This window comes from Triticum dicoccoides, chromosome 1A, assembly GCF_002162155.2.
Source record: "Triticum dicoccoides isolate Atlit2015 ecotype Zavitan chromosome 1A, WEW_v2.0, whole genome shotgun sequence".
In the NCBI taxonomy this organism is placed as follows: domain Eukaryota; kingdom Viridiplantae; phylum Streptophyta; class Magnoliopsida; order Poales; family Poaceae; genus Triticum; species Triticum dicoccoides.
In genome coordinates, this window is record NC_041380.1 from 555,091,924 (window position 1) to 555,111,040 (window position 19,117).

General features: G+C 49.3%; 2 protein-coding genes and 1 pseudogene across 2 annotated transcripts; all 3 read left to right on the forward strand.

Annotated features, from left to right (window-relative positions):
• LOC119355110 overlaps positions 1–5,822 on the forward strand; it is a 14,784-nt pseudogene extending 8,962 nt beyond the window's left edge.
• A 4,523-nt stretch (positions 5,823–10,345) lies between these two features.
• LOC119289077 (protein IQ-DOMAIN 1-like) lies at positions 10,346–13,483 on the forward strand. Its single transcript, XM_037568505.1, has 4 exons — positions 10,346–10,711; positions 10,827–11,051; positions 12,289–12,402; positions 12,514–13,483. Exons 1-4 carry the CDS (start codon positions 10,457–10,459, stop codon positions 13,147–13,149), a joined length of 1,230 nt encoding a protein of 409 aa, XP_037424402.1. The 5' UTR covers positions 10,346–10,456; the 3' UTR covers positions 13,150–13,483.
• A 3,357-nt stretch (positions 13,484–16,840) lies between these two features.
• LOC119289088 (probable cytokinin riboside 5'-monophosphate phosphoribohydrolase LOGL7) lies at positions 16,841–18,796 on the forward strand. Its single transcript, XM_037568516.1, has 7 exons — positions 16,841–17,080; positions 17,180–17,277; positions 17,381–17,411; positions 17,887–17,986; positions 18,087–18,157; positions 18,267–18,410; positions 18,512–18,796. The coding sequence occupies exons 1-7, from the start codon at positions 16,970–16,972 to the stop codon at positions 18,602–18,604; spliced, it is 648 nt and encodes a 215-aa protein (XP_037424413.1). The 5' UTR covers positions 16,841–16,969; the 3' UTR covers positions 18,605–18,796.
• Positions 18,797–19,117: the final 321 nt, after the last annotated feature.

The window sequence follows — 19,117 nt, forward strand, 5'->3', positions numbered from 1 at the left end:
CTAAGTTCTCTCACTTAGAGACTTAGCTGCAGTCCGGCACTCGCCTAAGTTTGAAAAAATCCTACCGAGTGGAGAGCGATCCTCCCACTCGGGGGCCTAAGTTCTCTCACTTAGAGACTTAGCTACAGTCCGGCACTTGCCTAAGTTTGAAAAAATCCTACCGAGTGGAGAGCGATCCTCCCACTCGGGGGCTTAGCTGCAGTCCAGCACTCGCCTAAGTTCTCTCACTTAGAGACTTAGCTGCAGTCCGGCACTCGCCTAAGTTTGAAAAGTCCTACCGAGTGGAGAGCAAACCTCCCACTCGGAGGCTTAGCTGCAGCCCAGCGCTCGCCTAAGTACAGGACACAACCCAATCTGCAAGAAGATACGCCACAAATACAAAAGTTATTTCGAGTGAAGATCGAGTTCCACTCGACGGATCATCCATGAAGATATTCAACGATAAATCCAATTCAGATAAGACCTAAAGGTCCCAGACCTCAGGCCAAAGTAATCGAGCCCTCAGCTCGACGGAGTTTAACGGTTACAAAATCCACTCGGCATTCCGAGGCAAATTTAAAGTGGAGCTTAAAAGTTTTTCACTCCTCAGGTGGAGGACTGGAAGGGGCGACGAACTCGTCCAAATCGATCCCGTCTACAATACGGGTGGCAGCAGCGATGAAAGTCTCCATGAAATCTTGAAAGTTGTGCTTCCTAGTATTGGCAACTTGGATGGCGGCCAGCTTCTCTTCTCGCGCCTCCTTGCAATGGACGCGGACCAGAGACAGAGCCACATCAGCGCCACACCGAGCAGGAGACTTCTTCCACTCCTGCACTCGGTCAGGGATTCTGTTAAGTCGAGTCATCAGAGACTCGAGATCGTTTTGGAGCGTAGCCTCTGGCCAAAGTGCCGGGTCGATCCGTGACATGGCAACCTTCAGTCGAGCCAAGTAGTCCACGACGCCGTCAATGCGAGATTCCAGTTGGAGCAGATTCATGGCAGCTTCATCCTTCACGGGGGAGTTGATTGGATCCAAACCTGCTTCGATACACCCAGTCTCCTCTTCAAAGTTCTGGCAAATCTCTGCATACACGATCCAAGGATAAATCAATTTTCATAGACTGAGTCGACACAAAAAAAACCAGTCGGAACTGAATGTGCACCTTCAAGCTTGATGTACAACTTCTTGGCGAGGCTCCTCAAGTAGCTCTCCAGGTCGTCCCTCCTGCGAGCGATGCCTTCCATCTTCTCGCTCAGGATGAGGTTCTCCTTCTTCCAACGTGAACGCTCCCTGTTGGCTTCATTCAGAGCGGTCTTCAGCTTGGTATTCTCTTCTTCTAAGTGGTCGACCGAAGCCAGCTTTTGTACGGCCAGAGCGGTCTTGTCATCAGCCTCCATACGGGCAGCAGCCAAGTCCTGATCCTTCTTCGCCAGAGCTTCGTTTAGTTTTTCTGCGAAGAAATGATGATTGAATCGGAAATAGCAGAAGGATACTCAAGCCTAAAACCTAACCAGTCGACAAAGTCGTCTTACCTGCGGCGCCGTCTCTGACCTTCTGCAGCTTTGTTCTGGCCAGCTCCAGATCAAGGTTCAGTTGAATCTTCTGCTTCTCCAACTCAGTATAGCAAGCTACAAGTTCGCAGGATTTCTGTGAAAGCAAAATCAGTCGACAGACGTCCAAGATAAGTTGCTTCCGAGTAACTAAGAGACAATGACGACGTTTCTAAGACCACAGCCGAATCAAAAACATTCGATAGTAGTCTCGGGGACTACACCCAGTGGGTGCACTCAGCGTGCCCCCACTGGTTCGAGCAAAAAAAAAGATCTTCGGGGAAAAACTGAGTGAAGAAATACAGCTACAGCAACACAATGTAAAGACTACAGTCGACTGCCAGCAGTCCACCATAGTCTCGGGGACTACACCCAGTGGGTGCACTTAGCATGCCCCCACTCGTCCAAGAATTGGCAGACACACCCAGTGGGTGTACAGATACAGATACAAAAGATCTTCGGAAAAGAGACTCTTCAAACAGCATATCATAACAGACCAAGTGTTGAGTCGACTGACCTGGACGTTGCTCTGAAGAGCCGAACTCGCGTCATAGGCTGCTTGGCTGGCCTCCCGAGCCATCTTCACTTGCTCCATCATGATCCCCGCCTGGCGTATAGCCTCCTTTGCAGCAGCCGCTTGGTCCTTAGGGACGGGGTACGCAGCAAAAAGCGAAGGTGGATCCGCAGTCGACGCCGAAGGCCGCACGCTCGTCAGAGGAATGGCGAAAGTCACAGAAGCCCGAGTGGTGTCACCACCATCCCGAGCCATGGCCTCAGACGCCGGAGCAGGTTGGGGGGTCTTGTCAGCCGTCGACCTCTTGTTCCTCCTCATTCTCAGCGGTTCGTTGTCGTCGTCATCCGGGAGGTCGACAACATGAGGAGGGGCTACAAAGGAAACATTCAATCGACCAGGGTTGCAATAAATGTTTAGTCGACTCAAAGCGGAACGTCAGTAATCGTACCAGGGTTGGAGGTAACAGCATCCTCCATCTCTTGGTCGTCGTCCTTGGCGGAGATCTCAGAAGTAGCAGCACTGCAAGCCTCGAAAGTCAGTCGGTTGGCTCAATGGATCGACCAAGGATCCGTCCACGGTCGACAAAGGATAACAAGTTTTATTATTACCCAGAAATGGTGGGGACGGCCATCTTCATCTTGGGCAGAGCCTTGGGCGGCTTGGACGGCGCTGCGCGCGGGTGCTTGGGAGCCTTTCCAGTCGGCGTAGGAGAAGAGGTCCGAGGGCGTTTCGACGACTGCCCAACAGGAGCAGTCGCACTACCACGCTCCCGCGCTGGATCGTGTGTGAGCTTGGATCGCCCCTCCGGGCGGGGGGGTTCAACCTCCTCCTCCTCCTCTTCACTGGAGTCAACGTCGTCGCCTCCCTCTCCTTCACCGTCGGACTCCCACTCGCCTTGATCTTCCCCGCTCTCACCTCCGCTCGCCTTCCCTTCCTCAGTTGGCCCCTGTGCCCCATTGGGCGTCGAGTACATCTCAGTAGTCGCCTGAAAAACAACAGACAAGACAAAGGTCAATCGACCAACTCAAAGAAGACCAATGAAGAAAAACAAGACCTCAGTCAGGAGCATAGAGACATACCTGGTCCACGTCGTACGAGCTGTCGAGTGGAATTACCCTCCTGGCTCCTCGGGGGTTGTCCTTATTTCCTGTGATGCTCGACAGCCACCCCTCCAGCATCTCATCAGTGACCTCCTCCGGGTGGATCCGAGTGGTGTCGTCAAGACCCACCCGAGTACAGCCACATCGGGTGGTCACGAGCCTGGAGCGGTTGGATGCGCCTCCGGAGGAAGACCTCCAGCAAATCCATGCCCGTCACGCCCTCACGGACAAGCTCAACCACTCGACCGGCCAGCACTTTGACTTGAGCCCTTTCCTCCGGCGCCACTTTCAGAGAAGCGGATTTTTCAGCTCGGTCGAGGGAGAAAGGAGGAAGACCAGTCGACTGTCCTGGGGTCGCCTGGTCCTGACAGTAGAACCAGGTCGCCTGCCAGCCACGGACCGACTCCGGGAAAGTAATGGATGGAAAGCAGCTCTTCCCCCTCGTCTGGATCGCCAAGCCCCCGCACAACTGGATCACCTGCATCCTCTCGTCACTCGACTTGGCCTTCTTGACCGATTGAGAACGGCAGATAAAGATGTGCTTGAAAAGTCCCCAATGGGGGCGGCAACCCAAGAAAGCCTCACACATGGAAATGAAAGCGGCAAGGTATACAATGGAGTTGGGAGTAAAGTGGTGGATCTGCGCTCCGAAGAAGTTCAAGAAGCTCCGGAAAAAAGGATGGGGCGGCAGAGAAAACCCTCGGTCGATGTGGGTGGCTAGGAGCACGCACTCACCATCGCGGGGTTGAGGTTCGATCTCTCTCCCCGGAAGACGCGCAGCCTCGTGGGGAATGACTCCCCCCTCGACCATGTCGTCGAGGTCCTCTTGCCGGATCACTGACGGCATCTAATCGCCCTGGATCCAGCCCTTGGGCAGAGCGGACCTTGAGGAGGATCCGCCCCGAGCAGATCTTTTCCCCTTCCCCTGCGCCGCCGCCTTCTTCACGCGCTCCAGAGCGGAGGTCTTGCCCTTCGTCATCGTCGCCGGCGAAGTCTCGCACGGGCCTGCTGCGCTGGGGCGAGAACGGAGGTGGCGGAAGGACTTGCGAAGGGAGAGAGGAAGAAGAAAGGAGGAGAAGAGAGCGCACTGCTTGGAAACCCCGAGCCGGCGATTTATAAGGGGCCGCTCCCAAGTGGCTGACTGGTAGGCCCAAACTATCCAGTCAAATCCCGCAGCGGACGCGCGCGCAGTACGTGGCGAAAAAGGCGACGCGGGGATCGAGGAGCTTCTGCTTTATCGCTTCCGATTACTGCGGCCGCTCCCGTCCCGTGCGCTTCCCAAAATCCGAAATCCCACGACATCTGCGGGCTGCAGAACAACTTGTCAAAACGGAAGACCCCGCCCGCGCCGATGCTCGGTATGTCACAAATAAAGAAATTCACTCGACGAAAGGCCTGGAATGGATCAAGGCGACTGAAAAAGGTTGGCAACGTCATCCGTGACGATTGACCCAAAACGAGGCGCTCACATAGCCCAAAGAACCAGTCGGAAAGATCTCCAACTCTTTCCCCACTCTAACCTCGATCCATTCGGGGGCTAATGATGAAGCCATGTACCTAGGGTAGGGGCACGGACCTGTCCAAGGAGCCCTACCCTAGGACATCCCTAGGAGAAGTCACCTTTCAATCGACTTGAAGGTATCCCACTTGACGGATTCAAGACACTCGACCAGAAAGTTATCACTCGACCATGAAGCCAACCACTCGACCGCCAGGAGACCTATAGTCACTCCGCAGGCAAACGGTCAGCTGTTAAATAGTCTTTATGGTCATTATAGCACTTTATTAGGGGCGTTACCAGTAACGCCCGACCTTAAATGTACCTGAAAACCTGCATTACTGAGGGCAGGAGGGGGCCGGCGAACTCTATATAAGCCACCCCCTCCTTGGGATGAAGGGTTCGCACCCCTGTTATTCACACGCCAGTAATCCAGTCGACCGCCTCCGAGCACCGAGACGTAGGGCTGTTACTTTCTCCGCGAAGGGCCTGAACTCGTACATCTTGGTGTGTTTACAACTTCCCAATAGCTGAGATCTAGCCTCTTCATACGTACCCCCTACACAACTGTCAGAGTTAGAACCACGACAACGCCTCATGGCCGTGCCTGCTCATCGAGGCGGCGCCGTTACTTGAGAGCCTATATGTGCATGTCTCCCACAGAGAAGATGAGCCAAGACAGGAGGTGCCGGGGGAGACCTCGGCTTCGTGCCATCGCCATTTGAAGGAGCTGGTTGTCATTGGATTCCAGAGGACGGAGAGGCAGATGCACCTTGTGAGGTTCGCCATGGAGGTATCCATGGCGCTGCGGCGTGTCGCACTGCTCAAGCAGGGACGCGTCGAGGACAAAGGGCCCTGCTGCGACTGGGAGGTGGTGAGCCAGCAGAGCGCGTGGTGCGACGAGGAGAGGCTCGCCGTTCTGGATGGCATCGGCTGTTCGACGGGACAGATCGAAGTGGTGCTCAGTTGAATTGAGCTTAATGTTGGGGAATTGAAGGTGGATTGCTGTAGCTCTGGTCTGGCTCCCCAATTCGAATAAATGGAACCTGGCGGGTGGGGTGATTTCCTGCTGCTCCAACAATTTATTTGTATGCCATGTGTGTGAACTGAAATGTTACATTCAGTTATTTTGGTGCTGCTACTTTGTATCTGAACCTGCTGAACAATGATGCCATGCAATATGATTGGAATATCATGGTTTCTTGTTTTATGATCCTCCTATTAGTTGTTGTCTTTTGGGCGGGCGAAAAAAAATGAGATGACAATGTTGTAACCGTTTAAATCCTATTTATCCTCTTATTAGACTGTCAAAATGCCTGAACTGGTCTTGTAAACTGAGCAGAGCAGTCATTGATGATCTGCAGACTGGAAATGCCCTGCGAAAAATCTCGACAGTGAATCTGAACCAGTCGAGTGGAATCACTTCAACCAGGCTCAGCTTGTTCTTTACTGCAAGGAAAAGTTAGGATATAATATATTACCTCAGTATCAAAATGTAGTAGTGTTTAGGTGAATCTACACTGTCTATGTATATGAGCAGACAGAGTACAGAATTTCACATGTGTTTTTACTTTTCTGAAAAAAACAGAGGTCATGCAGGGTTGAGGTAATTCTGCATGACCCGCTAGAATAAACACGTTTTCATCTCCCATGTGAGGGGAGTCCGCTGGTTAAGCAGATGTGTAGTAGTGCTGGTCCGGAGTGGACTAAGTAAGAAGACACCTGACCCTGACGGAACCTTCACCTGGGTTTTATCCTCTGTTATTTTTTTCGGATAAACTTATAATACTGGAGCATCAAACGTACAATCCTGCTTACATAAATCGATGACCTCTAGGGGTCCTGATTCCAACCAGACAACAGTTCTACTCTTTGTTCTAGTAAAACTAGCTTAAAATCACTAACTAAATATTGATTACACTTGATATGAACAATACTAGTCGTTCGAAGAGACTTCAAGTACATTATCTCTGCCACCAAGGATGCGTAGATTGATCTGTCAATGCCCTTGTCCTTCAACAAGTTCACCGCTATAAGTGAATCCATCTCGATACAAACTGGAAGTTCCCGTCCGCTGAATAGCAATGGATAAACCCTTCATGCATGCACATATTTCTGCTTCAAGGGCATCTCAGCATGAAAATAACTCCTTGCAAGATGAGTAAATAATGTTGGCTAGATTATCGCGAAGCACCATACGAGCACCAACCCTTCCATCATTAGTCCAGGAACCATCCGTATTGAGCTTCACCCAACCTGCTGAAGGAGAAAGCAACTTAGCAGGAGGCACAATTCGTGATATTTCATATGGCCTATTTATCGCTGGATCATAAGATATCACCGCTTTATCTTTCACCGGATCACAATTAGAATTTTGTGCTATAGCAATTAACGACTCAGCTGCATAAATATTGGCGCCAAGCATCCATCAGTGTTGGAATTTTATTATGTACCAACTCATTCCAATTATGCCAACATCTCCATAAAGTGAATAATAACATAGCTCGCTCAATATCTCCCAAAGGATATAAAACCTTCAGCAGCCATTCTATGCCCGTGTTAGACACCTCCTTTAATTTCGGCAGGCACCAGACCTTACTCATGCATTCCCAGAGTTGCACTACAAGTGGGCATCAACACAAGTCATGAAAACTGTCTTCAGACTCAGTTGCACACACCGGACATAAACTTGTTACCTCTAATCCATGCTTGTTTTTATTTTGCCATGTAGGAAGTGAATCAACAACAACTCTCCACGCAAAATTCTTAACTGTGGGCGGTACCTTTGTTCCCCATATTAGCTTCCAGCAAGCTCGTTGTCCATCAGACCCATAACTCGATGCTTGGGCAGATGCCCCGCATGACTCCTCAAAAGCCATGTCATATGCATGATTCATGGCCCGGCGCAGGATGTTCACTGACATGAGCATCCCAAATCTTCCACAGTTCAAATCCTTTGAGGCCTTTTTTGGTTCATAGGATAGGATTATCGTAGGAATAGGAATTTTGTAGGAAATGAGATGACATGTATCTTAAATCCTATGAGTAGAAATGGGAAACGAGATGTCATTTGTTTCACACCAAAGGAATTTTTTCATTGAGTCTAGGCTCATTTTTTTTTCCTATGAAATGTGGAGGATGGGAACCAATCCTATATAGGAATAGGAATCGATTCCTATGAACCAAAGGGCTCTTAAGGAAAAAAATCCTATGAGAATCCTATCCTTTAGAATTTCTATGGAATTCCTCCAAACCAAAGGAGGCTTGAGTAGTGCTAGCGACGCAACTTAAAAAATGTAGTTCCATCTTACTACGTCAATTTTTCTCCCCACCACCTCTTCATCCGTCTCCCACCCTCCATTGATTGTGTTTGGTTTTCCACCGATTCTCCTTTTTATCAAACCAATCTTTGATAACCAATAAACCAGATCAATCTACGATATAACAATAAATTTACGGATCATAAATAAATTGTTTCTTACAGTAAAACATGATATCGACCACACATATCTGGCAACCCAATAAATCGGAATGAATTGACGGTCTGAAAACAAATAAATAACAATGAATCTCTTGCCTTTGGGACTCAATAAAGCAGATCAATCACATACATACTTATTTTTGCCAATTTAAATAATGACAGAGAAGCTATGCTTTCTAACCAAAACTTAATTATATTTTGTCTATTCGTTTTGCATCAATATTTGTCCCATAAGGTCCTCTTAAGGTGTTAAAAAGCATTTAGCCTATGTGACAACGCGCCAGCACATACCTAGTTGCATTGAAAAAGGGCATGAATCCATAAAAAAAAGGGGGGCTGAAAAATACGTCAAACTAGTGATATTTCCTTGTGTACAAGGAGGATGAAACCGCCCCGTTGCTTGTCAAAGCATAGATGGTAGCCGTGTCGGTGCCGAAATGCCTAGGAAGGCCTCCTTGATGCCTGCCGGTCGAGCGTTGCCCGAAAATTTGGCAACGCTGCGCTGGCGATGCTGACCGAAGTGGCGCGTCTGCCTGCAGATGCTCGTCCGCCACTAATCCACTTCCAGACGACGGCATCGAGCTGCGTGGGCCATCATGGACTGCAGCGCTCCAAACAAGTAACCGATTCGGCTAAAATTCACAGCCGCGACGGATCCTAAGGCTGGTCATAGTGGGAGTAACTTAGCTAGTAACATAGCGCACTCCAAAAAATTTTGGCTTATGTGACAAGTATTTAATGTGAGGTAGTAACATAATATGTTACTGTAACATAGCGCTTTCCAAGACAAAATGAGTCTACAAACTAATAAATGAAGCCATCTATAACACTACTATTATGTTACTTTGCATTATGAAGGTAGTAACTTAAACTAATGTCATGCATATGACATTAGTCTAAGTTACTCCCCACTATGACCAGCCTAATCGATGGGCGGTGAAACTCTGACAGCCGTCTGAAGTGACAGGGAAGACGAGCGACAGATGCGGCCTTCACGGCCAAAATCGCCACTGGCGGTAGGCAGTCGGCGGCTCACGCACGACCCAGTTTGTTTTGCGGTAGTTGCTCAAGTGTTGCAAATTTGCAGCACTGTTGTATTTTGCAGCTGCCCTAAATATGGAGTGTTTTCTTCAAATATATCAAACAGTTATTTGAAGTAGTATTTTTTGCATCCCGTGATGTAATAAATGGTTTTGTGCTATTAGATGGCACCTACTTCCTCCGTCCATGAATAAGTATACATTTGATATTCAAAATTGTATACTGCTACATGCACGGCGACAATTATCACACGAAACACAGACGGCAATGCCATATCCACCATACAAGCCCAAGGCTAAAACAGCACCAGCAGCTGGATTAAGTCATCGCCCAAGCGCTCGTTGAGCCAAATGTCGTATGCGAAGTACTTTCGTTCAAAATTTATTGATAAAATAGTACTATACATCTATTTTCCCAGTGCACTTTAAAATAGAAAAAAAAATCTTATCACACGGTAATCAAGATCAATAATATTCAACACATCGTCTCCTCACTTTTTACATGCACTTTGAGGTGGGGTGATTCAATAGGAGAAAGAAAATGACTTGGGTCTTTCCAATGTATTTTTTTACTCCGCTCCATAATTTGCCATAAAATTTATATATGTATATACGTTATCGTGGATGGAGCAAGTATTGGAGATGCTTCAAAAAAAAAGGCATGAAAAATACATCATGCAACTAGTGATCCTCCCTTGCGAGAAACGAAGCGTGAAAGCGCAGCAAGGTCCGTTCTGCCCACGTTCCCCGACGCCGTGCCGTGCCGGCGCCGCCGTCGACGGACCGTCGAGCGCGAGCTGATCGTCCCCACCTCCCCTCCTCAGGCCGTCCGTTACTGACAAGTGCTTCCACGTTCCCCGTGGACCCGGCGGGTCAGCGTCGGGGGCCCGTCCCACGAGAAAGCCACGTTCCAGTCTTTCCCGGAAACCTATGCGCGACGGGAGCTCCGCCGTGCCTCCTCCCACCTGAACCAGCAAACACCTGGGCCCCACCTCGAGCGCCGGGCCCGCGCCCAGCGACCCGGCGTGCTCGCCCTCGGGGCCGGCTTTCCTTGTCGCCGTTCGAAATTCGAATTGAATGCCCACGCGCGGAGCGGAAACGGACTCCCCCGGAGAAAAGGACAACGGCTACCTCCCCCACTACTTGTACTTCCGTTTTGTCTCGTCCGATCGTCCCGGCCGGCCTCATCCTTCGTCGGTCGTCACTCCCCCCGCGCCCGCAGACGCAGACGCAGAGCCAGCCAAAGCAGGAGAGCTCCCGCCCGGACGTGTGACGAGAGCGTGAGGGCGTCGATGGGGAAGTGGATCAGGTCGCTGGTCGGCCTCAAGGCGCCGTCGGCGTCCGCGGCGCCGGGAAAGGGCCGGAAGTGGAGCCGGCTCTGGCGGGGCGCGTCCAGGGACGGCGCCGGGGGCTGCGAGACGTCCTCGACCACGTCGTCCGCCACCGCGCTCGGCTCGGTCGTGGCGCGTGCGCCGCCCGCGGACTTCCGCGTGATCAGGCAGGAGTGGGCCGCCGTGCGCATCCAGGCCGCCTTCCGCGCCCTCCTGGTAAGTGGTAACCAATCCAACGCGCAGATTGCTCCATAGTTTCGTGCTACTGCGCATTCCGATCTGATGCGATACCGGTGATGATGGACTGATGATCTGTCGCGCGGTTGATCAGGCGAGGCGGGCGCTGAAGGCGCTGCGGGGGATCGTGCGGCTGCAGGCGCTGGTGCGCGGCCGGCTGGTGCGGAGGCAGCTCGCCGTCACGCTCAGCCGCATGGAGGCGCTGCTGAGGGTGCAGGAGCGCGCCATGGAGCGCCGGGCGCGCTGCTCCGCCGACGCGCAGTCACAGGACGCGCCCGGCCACCGCGACGGCCGTGCCGATCCGCTCAGGGAAACCGAGGTGCATATCTTTTTTTGATTGAATGTGCGTTTGCAATGCTTGCTTCGATCCATGACTCTTGCAGCGCTCGGTAATGTCGAGAATGTAGTTTTCATTCCTGCAAATTTGATAGAATCGCTCCATTTCTTGCGGCAAGAATTTGATGGTGAATTAGAGATTGAGGCTGAACTGGCCCTTCCTGTGGTATGGGCCTCCAGTTTCTTAGTTTAACACTGGCCCATGGGCTATGTTGTTGAGAATGTAGAAATTTGATAGAATCGCGCCATTTTTGGTGGCAAGAATTTTGTGGAGAATTCGAGAGATTGGGGCTCAGCTGGGCCTTGCTGTAACACTGGCCCATGGGTTATGTTGTTCAGTCCGCTCTCTTCCATTTCTGAAAACACACCCCTCATTTTTTTTTCTGAAAACACACACTTTTACAGGTTTTTAAACTACACCACAAATATACAATTCCTCCAAAAGAACGACATTAGTGATTTTTATTAGATCTGGATTCAAATTATAAAGTAAAAAAGATTGCCATGCTCACATATTTGAATCCAGTTGGTAAATAGTTACTTGTGCAAACCAAATTTGATTCGAGCATGAGGATTGGAGATCGTTTCGTTTCCAGGATGTGAATTCAGAGATAGTTCTGTAGATGGAAATCACCACCTGAATGCTTGACTACACTATGTGTTCACAAAAGGCAGTTTAATTAGCGGAAGAGTTTTGATGAAGTCTACTATGTTGTTATATTTTCAACTTGTCTATCTTTTTTTTAAGAACGGCTCATGTATAATTTGAGAGGTTTGCATTTGTTCTTAAAAAAGAAAAGGATGTGTGAATATGGCTACTTTTATCTGAAAAGGACTTCTGCCAGTATGACTAAGACTGATATGGACAGTTAAACCTTTTTTTTGTTTTGGGTGATGATTGGGTCCATTATAAGATTGCTATTTGTGCTTTCACATGTACCATGCTTGTTCCTCGTAGTGACGATGTTAGGTGAGAAAAGCAGTACGTATACACCAATGAGGCCTTATGCAGTTAGTGATTGCCCACCATGTTTGAAGTTCAGAACACAACTTACACACAATGGAGATCAGAGGTCATGTTGACATTTCTGTCAATTAATTAGGATAACCAAGTAATATAGCATATTTGGTGTTCTCACTGGAGGAATTATGTAAGTTGATTAGGAAATGTGGCGTCAAACTTGTTTGTGACAGCTTAGCTGACATTCTTAGCACTGCAGGGACGATGGTGTGACATGCAAGGTTCTGTCAACCAAGTAAAATCAATAATGCACATGAAACATGAGGGCGCAGTGAAGAGACAAAGGGCAATTGCTTATGCACATTCTCACCAGGTATATGCTGAATCAATGAGAATTTCCTAATACGTACACACCTTACTTTTGATACTGATATTTATTTCTTCACTTCTTTTATTTATTTACTTTTGCTCATAATTCTTTCAGCGTGGGAGTTCAAGATACAGTGGAAGGTCAAGCTCCCCTGCAAGCTCTCTCAGGAACCATGAGTCTTACATAGAAGGATGGATGGCAACAAAGCCCTGGGAGAGCACGCATATGGACTCAAACATCGGCGAGTCGTGTCGTCTACATAGCTACAAGGAGACGATGAACTTCGAAGACTCCAAATATTCATGTGCTGGCTCCACCAAGATCAGAAGAAACAACGACTCGACCAGGGTTGAAGCAATGCCTCCACCGGCGCTCTCGGCTTCCTCTTCTGACTTTGGGTGCGACGAGAGCTCTCCGTCGACATCCTCGGTGACCCCGGGATACTCTACCAACACCTTGGCATCAGAGGCGAGATCCGACAGTGGTGGAGGGCCGGGGTACATGAGCCTGACCAAGGCTGCCAAAGCAAGGCTGGAGGACATCGGCGGCAGTCGGAGAGGGCCCTTTCAGCTGCAGAGGCAGCGATCTGGGGGCGTGCCGTATTACAGCAGAAGGGTGGCACTCTCGTCGTTGGACTCCGAGAGCAACGCGGGGTCGGATGTCTCGGCCGCCGCGAGGAGGTTGAACAGCTTGTCTCTGAAAGGCCTGAGCATGACGAGGAGCTTGGACAAGGAGAACTACAATTATTAATCCTAGCTGCTTGCTTGCTTGCTCACATGGACAAACTAGTTTGCAACTCATACATAAATTTTCTTCATTCTGCTTCTGCTGTAGCGTTATGTGTACACGCCCCCAGTGTCAAGTTCAACGCCTCATTGGTTGCATTAATAATAATTAGTAATATTTTAGGTGACATTGGTCAGTCAATGGAAAAGATTCCCCAACTTAGACCTCTTTTTTGCGATTGCACTGATCTAATTCCGTTTTGTACCTTGTACTGTACCTCTGTTTGTCCCTCTAGGCTCTAGCTACCTGCTGTAAAAGTTAGAATGGTTCTGAAGTGGGGATGGAGACAGTTGCTTGAGCTGGGTGGCTAAATTTCGTGTTTTGACCTTTTTCGCATAGAAATTCAGGATCTGACCCCTGTTGAAAAGAATTTCGGGATCTGACCCTTTCGCTACCGCGAGGGGTTCTGGCGGTAGGTTTAGACATCCTACCACCAGGGCACCTGGCGGCAGGGTGCGACGGAGGGGAACGACAACCGTTTGCCTGAGCTGACGTGGATAAGTACCCTACCGCCAGGGGCCTTGGCGGTAGCCTCTCTAACCCTACCGTCAGAACCCCTGGCGGTAGGTGGTTGCTGGGTTTTTGCCTCGGAAAGTTTCTGTAACAAAATATTGAAGTGCCCTAGCGGTAGGTTGTGTGACCTTACCGCCAGGGTCCATGACGGGAGGGTCATGTGTTTTATGAGTTTCAAGTTTAATTGATTGCTTCTTTTCAAAATCAATATCTTTTACCATGAAAGTATATACTTATTTTCTTTTACCATGAAAGTATACTCATATTGACAAGAACAAATGACATGAAGTTAACTTAATGTTCAAACTGAATAGATAATGAACAAATAGCATTACAAGAGGCACATAGTTTCATTATTCATCGAGAACATAATTGAAAGACACAAGACAAACTAATAGGACGATTTGCGGATAAGTTCGAAGAGCGGGCAGACATCATCATCTTCAGAGCTCCTCGTATGTTAGCCCGGGCCGTGGAGACAGAAACGGCAGCGGATCCACCGGTTCAGGCGGAGGCGGAACGCTAGTCGGCATCCGACCGTTCAAGCACTCCCACCTTGCCCTGCCCGCTAGAGTTTTCGCCTCCGCCCTTCCCTAGTTGATGATATCGAACGCAGATGCACTTGGGGGCGGCATCCTGGCTCTCTCCTCTGCATTGCTCTCGAAGTAGATTCTTCGGCCCAAATTGCTCAGGAGATAGTTGGCGTAATTATGCGCAACTTCAATGCACGCTTCCCGACGGACACGGCAGATACTTGGATCTGCCTCCATCTTTGCCTTCACTTCCCTTCACGCTCTGCGACCAAGCCATGACATCGTCAAGGATCCGCTCTGCCCTCTCGTGCCACCGCTTTGCCCTCGTGGCCTCTAGGACCTCGTCTAAGATAGATCCCACCGGCTGTAGCAGCTCGGGGAAGGTCTCATACATGGATGGGAGCGGCATCTCTGACGGAATGTGCTGGAGAGGAATGGGAGGAGCAGGCGGTGCTTGCTCCAAGCTTTCGTACCTAAACATATAGATTCATCACACAAAGGTTAATCACCTTGAATTTTTTTTCAAAACCTAGGGTTCATCATGTGGTCAAATGCATCATACCATATCATATTTCTCCAACCACATCCAACATGCATCATATCTCCAATATTCATCATATCATAAATTTTTTTAACACAAAAAATTATGAACTAGGTTCATCTTGAGGGTTCAACATTTGTTCTCCAACTATACCCACTACTTGCATCATAGCATATCAACATGCATCATCATATCACAATAAATTCCTCCAACATGCATCATACCAAAAAAAATCCTCCAAAAATAATATGAACCAGAGTTCATCTTCACATAACCATACCAACTAGTGACTAGAGTTCATATCTAACACAATATAACATCTAGAATCAACCTAAATCAAATCCTAGGGTTCAAAATAATTAAATCTAGTGCAAAAAGGGGAGTGATTTGAATCAAATAATGCGACAAATCGGAAGCTATTTGACTAAAACTAATTGAAGGGATCGAAGAAGCTTACTTTGCTTTCTTCGGGGCCATCTCGATCCGCAAAAACGGTGAACAAATGACGAAGATCGGAGGGGGGAGTGGAGGAGATGAGAGAGGGGGCGAGAGGAAGAACTCCTCTGTTCTTGGGGCGGCTGGTTGGGGGAAGAAGGGGGAGGGGTGGGGCGGCCCATGGCTTATAACTGCCCTAAACCCTACCGCCAAGGGCTCTGGCGGTAGGGTCGGACAGCCTACCGCCAGAACCAGCGGCGGTAGGGTGGGACGAAGACCGTTAACGCTGCTGACGTGGATAAGTATCCTACCGCCGCAGGTTCTGGCGGTAGGCTGTCTAACCCTACCGCCAGAACCCCTGACGGTAGGAAAAAGGGCCAGATCCCGAAATTCTTTCCAACAGGGGTCAGATCCTGAATTTCTATGCGAAAAGGGTCAAAACACGAAATTTGGCCGAGCTGGGTCACCAACGGTGAAACTTGACAAATATGGAGGAACGGTGCGAGCTTTAGGGGTTGTTTGGTTCTAGGACTAGTATTGCCATACTTTGTCATATATTTTTGTCAAATTTGTCTAAGGTTAGTTCATCAAATGAGAGCCACACGTTGGCAAGACTGAGGGAATTTTACCATATTTTTTATGTGTATGCCATGTGGGGTCCAAGTGTGGCTTGCCTAAGATGTGGCTTGAACCAAATACTCACTTAAGTTGATCAAACTTGTTTAACTTTAGATGTAGCAATCTTTGGCAAAGTTAGTCACAAACCAAACAGCCCCTTAATCGGCCATTTTTAATCGTTCCGAGAAGCAAACGACGGCGTGCATGTCGTGTTCCCGAAGATCCCGTGACGCGCGTCGGAGGATCGGCCAGTGACTCCAGTCGCACAAACTATTGCCGTGTTCATTCGGATTGGCCGTCCCATATACGATGTCCTCATCAGATCAGAATCCAGCGCCGTCCGGCTAAAATAAACATCCATTCCAACCTGTGCGCGCTTGCGTTTCGCTTTGCCGTTGGCACGTAGCGATCGCCCTGCCCCTTGACCTGTGCATTCGGCCACGTTTGACTAACGATCTTGCTAAATGTTAATGATCTTCGATCGCGAGTGCTAAGCTTTCACCTGCTCGATCGGGACCCGAAACCAAAACCCAAAAAGTGTGTTAGTACAGTACGAGCTGTTACTGCCGGTGCCGGACATTGATAGCAGCAGCACGTAAATTTCAGTGGTGAAATGCGCAGCCCATGCATGCTCCTCGTGCCACAAAGGAGGCATGCATGATTAGACAGACGATCCAGATTTGCATGGCGTACTGCTGTAGGGTGCGCGACAGAAAGGGATGATGGTCCATGCCAGGCGGCAGCGGCACCGGCCAGAACAGTGCGGCCCATGCCGTTATCCTGAGGCGGGGCAGCGGGCAGTGTGACGGCCTGACGGGACAGGCAGGATTCTCGAGGACCGCGGGGACGGGGACGATTCAGAGTTCACAGGCTTTCGTCAGACGACGGGGACCCGGGGACACGGTGATTGGTGTCAGTTGTCACGGCGTGGCGTGGTCACCGCGCGCCAAAGCGACAGCGACGGTGGAGTTAAATGGGGGCGGGCGATCATCAGCCAGCGTCACTGCCCCTTGCAGCTACCGCCACGCCACCATAACGCAGCACGCGCGCGCGCCCAGCCAGTGAGCCAGACCAGACACGACGACGGCGACGCCGCCGCCGCCGCAGGCCGGGGCCGGTTGGAGACGGGCACGGCCGGCCGGCGATGGGGGACAGGGCGGAGTGCAGGTTCCGCACGGTGTGCGTCTTCTGCGGCAGCAGCGCCGGCCGCCGCAGGGTGTTCGGCGACGCGGCCCTCGACCTTGGCCGCGAGCTGGTAGGCGAATCGGACTGGCTCGGCTTCGCCACCGTGCGTCTTCTTGTCAGGTTATAAGCTCTTGAGCTCACGCATGGGGTTGCTCATGCACTGGCGCAGGTGACGAGGGGCGTCGACCTGGTCTACGGCGGCGGCAGCATCGGCCTCATGGGCCTCGTCGCGCGGACGGTGCTCGACGGCGGCCGCCGTGTCGTCGGGTACGTCCCTCCGTATACAACGCTTCCTCTGCTTCTTGCAGAGTGCTCTGGTCTGCCCGTCTAACACATGCACTGACTGTTTCTTCGTTCGATCTCTTGGCAGGGTGATTCCCAGGGCTCTCATGCCTGTCGAGGTACGCAATCTCGATGCTTCAGATGTTATCTATGTGCTGTACGTAGCATTGTGTATGTCTAGTCTAACCAGAGTAAGAAAAGCCCTGCTCGCATGTTCTGGTTCATGCCGAGACAGTGAAATTGCACTGTGAAAGAAACCATCCTCTCTGCTTCTCTAGGCATACAAGTTCTGGCGATTTCGCTGCAATAATAGTAAAAAAAACCCCGACAGTCTATGTGAATTTGGTCAAGTTTTTGTTTTGTTTTGTTTTGTCATCTGAATTTAGCCGTACACCTGAAAGTTCACTTGGCACGTGTGGTTATCTCAGCTGAATTTGAAGTGTGTGGCAAAACATTCAAATTAATTTCATCTTACTGAAATGACGACCATGCAATTTTGGGGGGCAACAGATTGACACAGGTCTGATTTTGTATGTACAACATTATATCCAGCTTCCGTTTCTCTGAAAGTTCCACTTTAACTTGTACCAACAGATATTAGGTGAGAGCGTGGGGGAAGTAAAGGTTGTATCTGACATGCACGAGAGGAAAGCAGAGATGGCTCGACGATCTGAAGCATTCATCGCTCTTCCAGGTGCCACACGCTTAACGATCTTCCTAGTCATTCTACCATCATCGACCGATCGTGGCGCTGATGAGTTAGTATAGCTTGCTTATAATTTTCTGTTCATCAGGGGGGTACGGAACCATGGAGGAGCTGTTGGAGATGATAACATGGTCCCAACTCGGAATTCACAACAAACCCGTAAGCAACCGAGCATAATAGATAGATTGTACTGGAGGACAAATTGGCCGTAGTTTTTGCCCCAAACGAATCGAGCTTTCCGTCGTTAACAAAAATCATACCAATATAGGTTGGGCTGCTCAATGTGGATGGTTACTATGATACCCTGCTTGCACTGTTTGACAAAGGCGCGAGAGAGGGCTTCATCAACCCAGACTGTACACACATACTTGTCTCAGCGCCAACCGCCGCGGAATTGCTGACAAAGATGGAGGTGATATGACAATTTTATTGTGAAATCCATCTTTATATTCACACACTACATTTCCATTTTCCAACTGTGTTTACATGTCCTTTTCTTCTCTATGTATCCAGCAATACACTCGGTCGCACCAGGAGGTGGCCCCTGCGACGAGTTGGGAGATCTCAGAGCTTGGCTACACAACAGCACCACCGGCTGATGGATGAACTCTAACATTCATTCCACTGATATGATGATGTATTTGTTGTTTTTCTTTAATGTTTTTCCTATTAGCCAAAAGAAATTCAACGTCACGATTGAGATATGATTTTCTCTTGTGTTTAATTGTACGGTGTGCTGGTCGTTGCCATCTATTGGTTTTCAAGTTTGAATTGCATTACCAAGTATGTTTTGTTCTTCTTGCTGTCTACGGTGAATCCAATCCGGCCATTGTTGTACATGTAGAAGCAGCTGGGATATGTTATAGGTGACTTATACCTTTTTTGTTTTCTTCACAATTTGCAAGCATTCCAAAATCCATAAATAAGTTACAATAGCTATTATGAGTTAAGTAATTAACTCGCTAAAATCCATCTTGTGATCTTGTGCACAACTCCACAGTGGTCATATTTTTACACCCAAATTTACATAAATATGTTTGTAGAGGGATAGTTCTATAGTTTCCATAATTGAGAAGACATGATCTAATATCTATGTTTATCCAATATAAGGAGTGAATT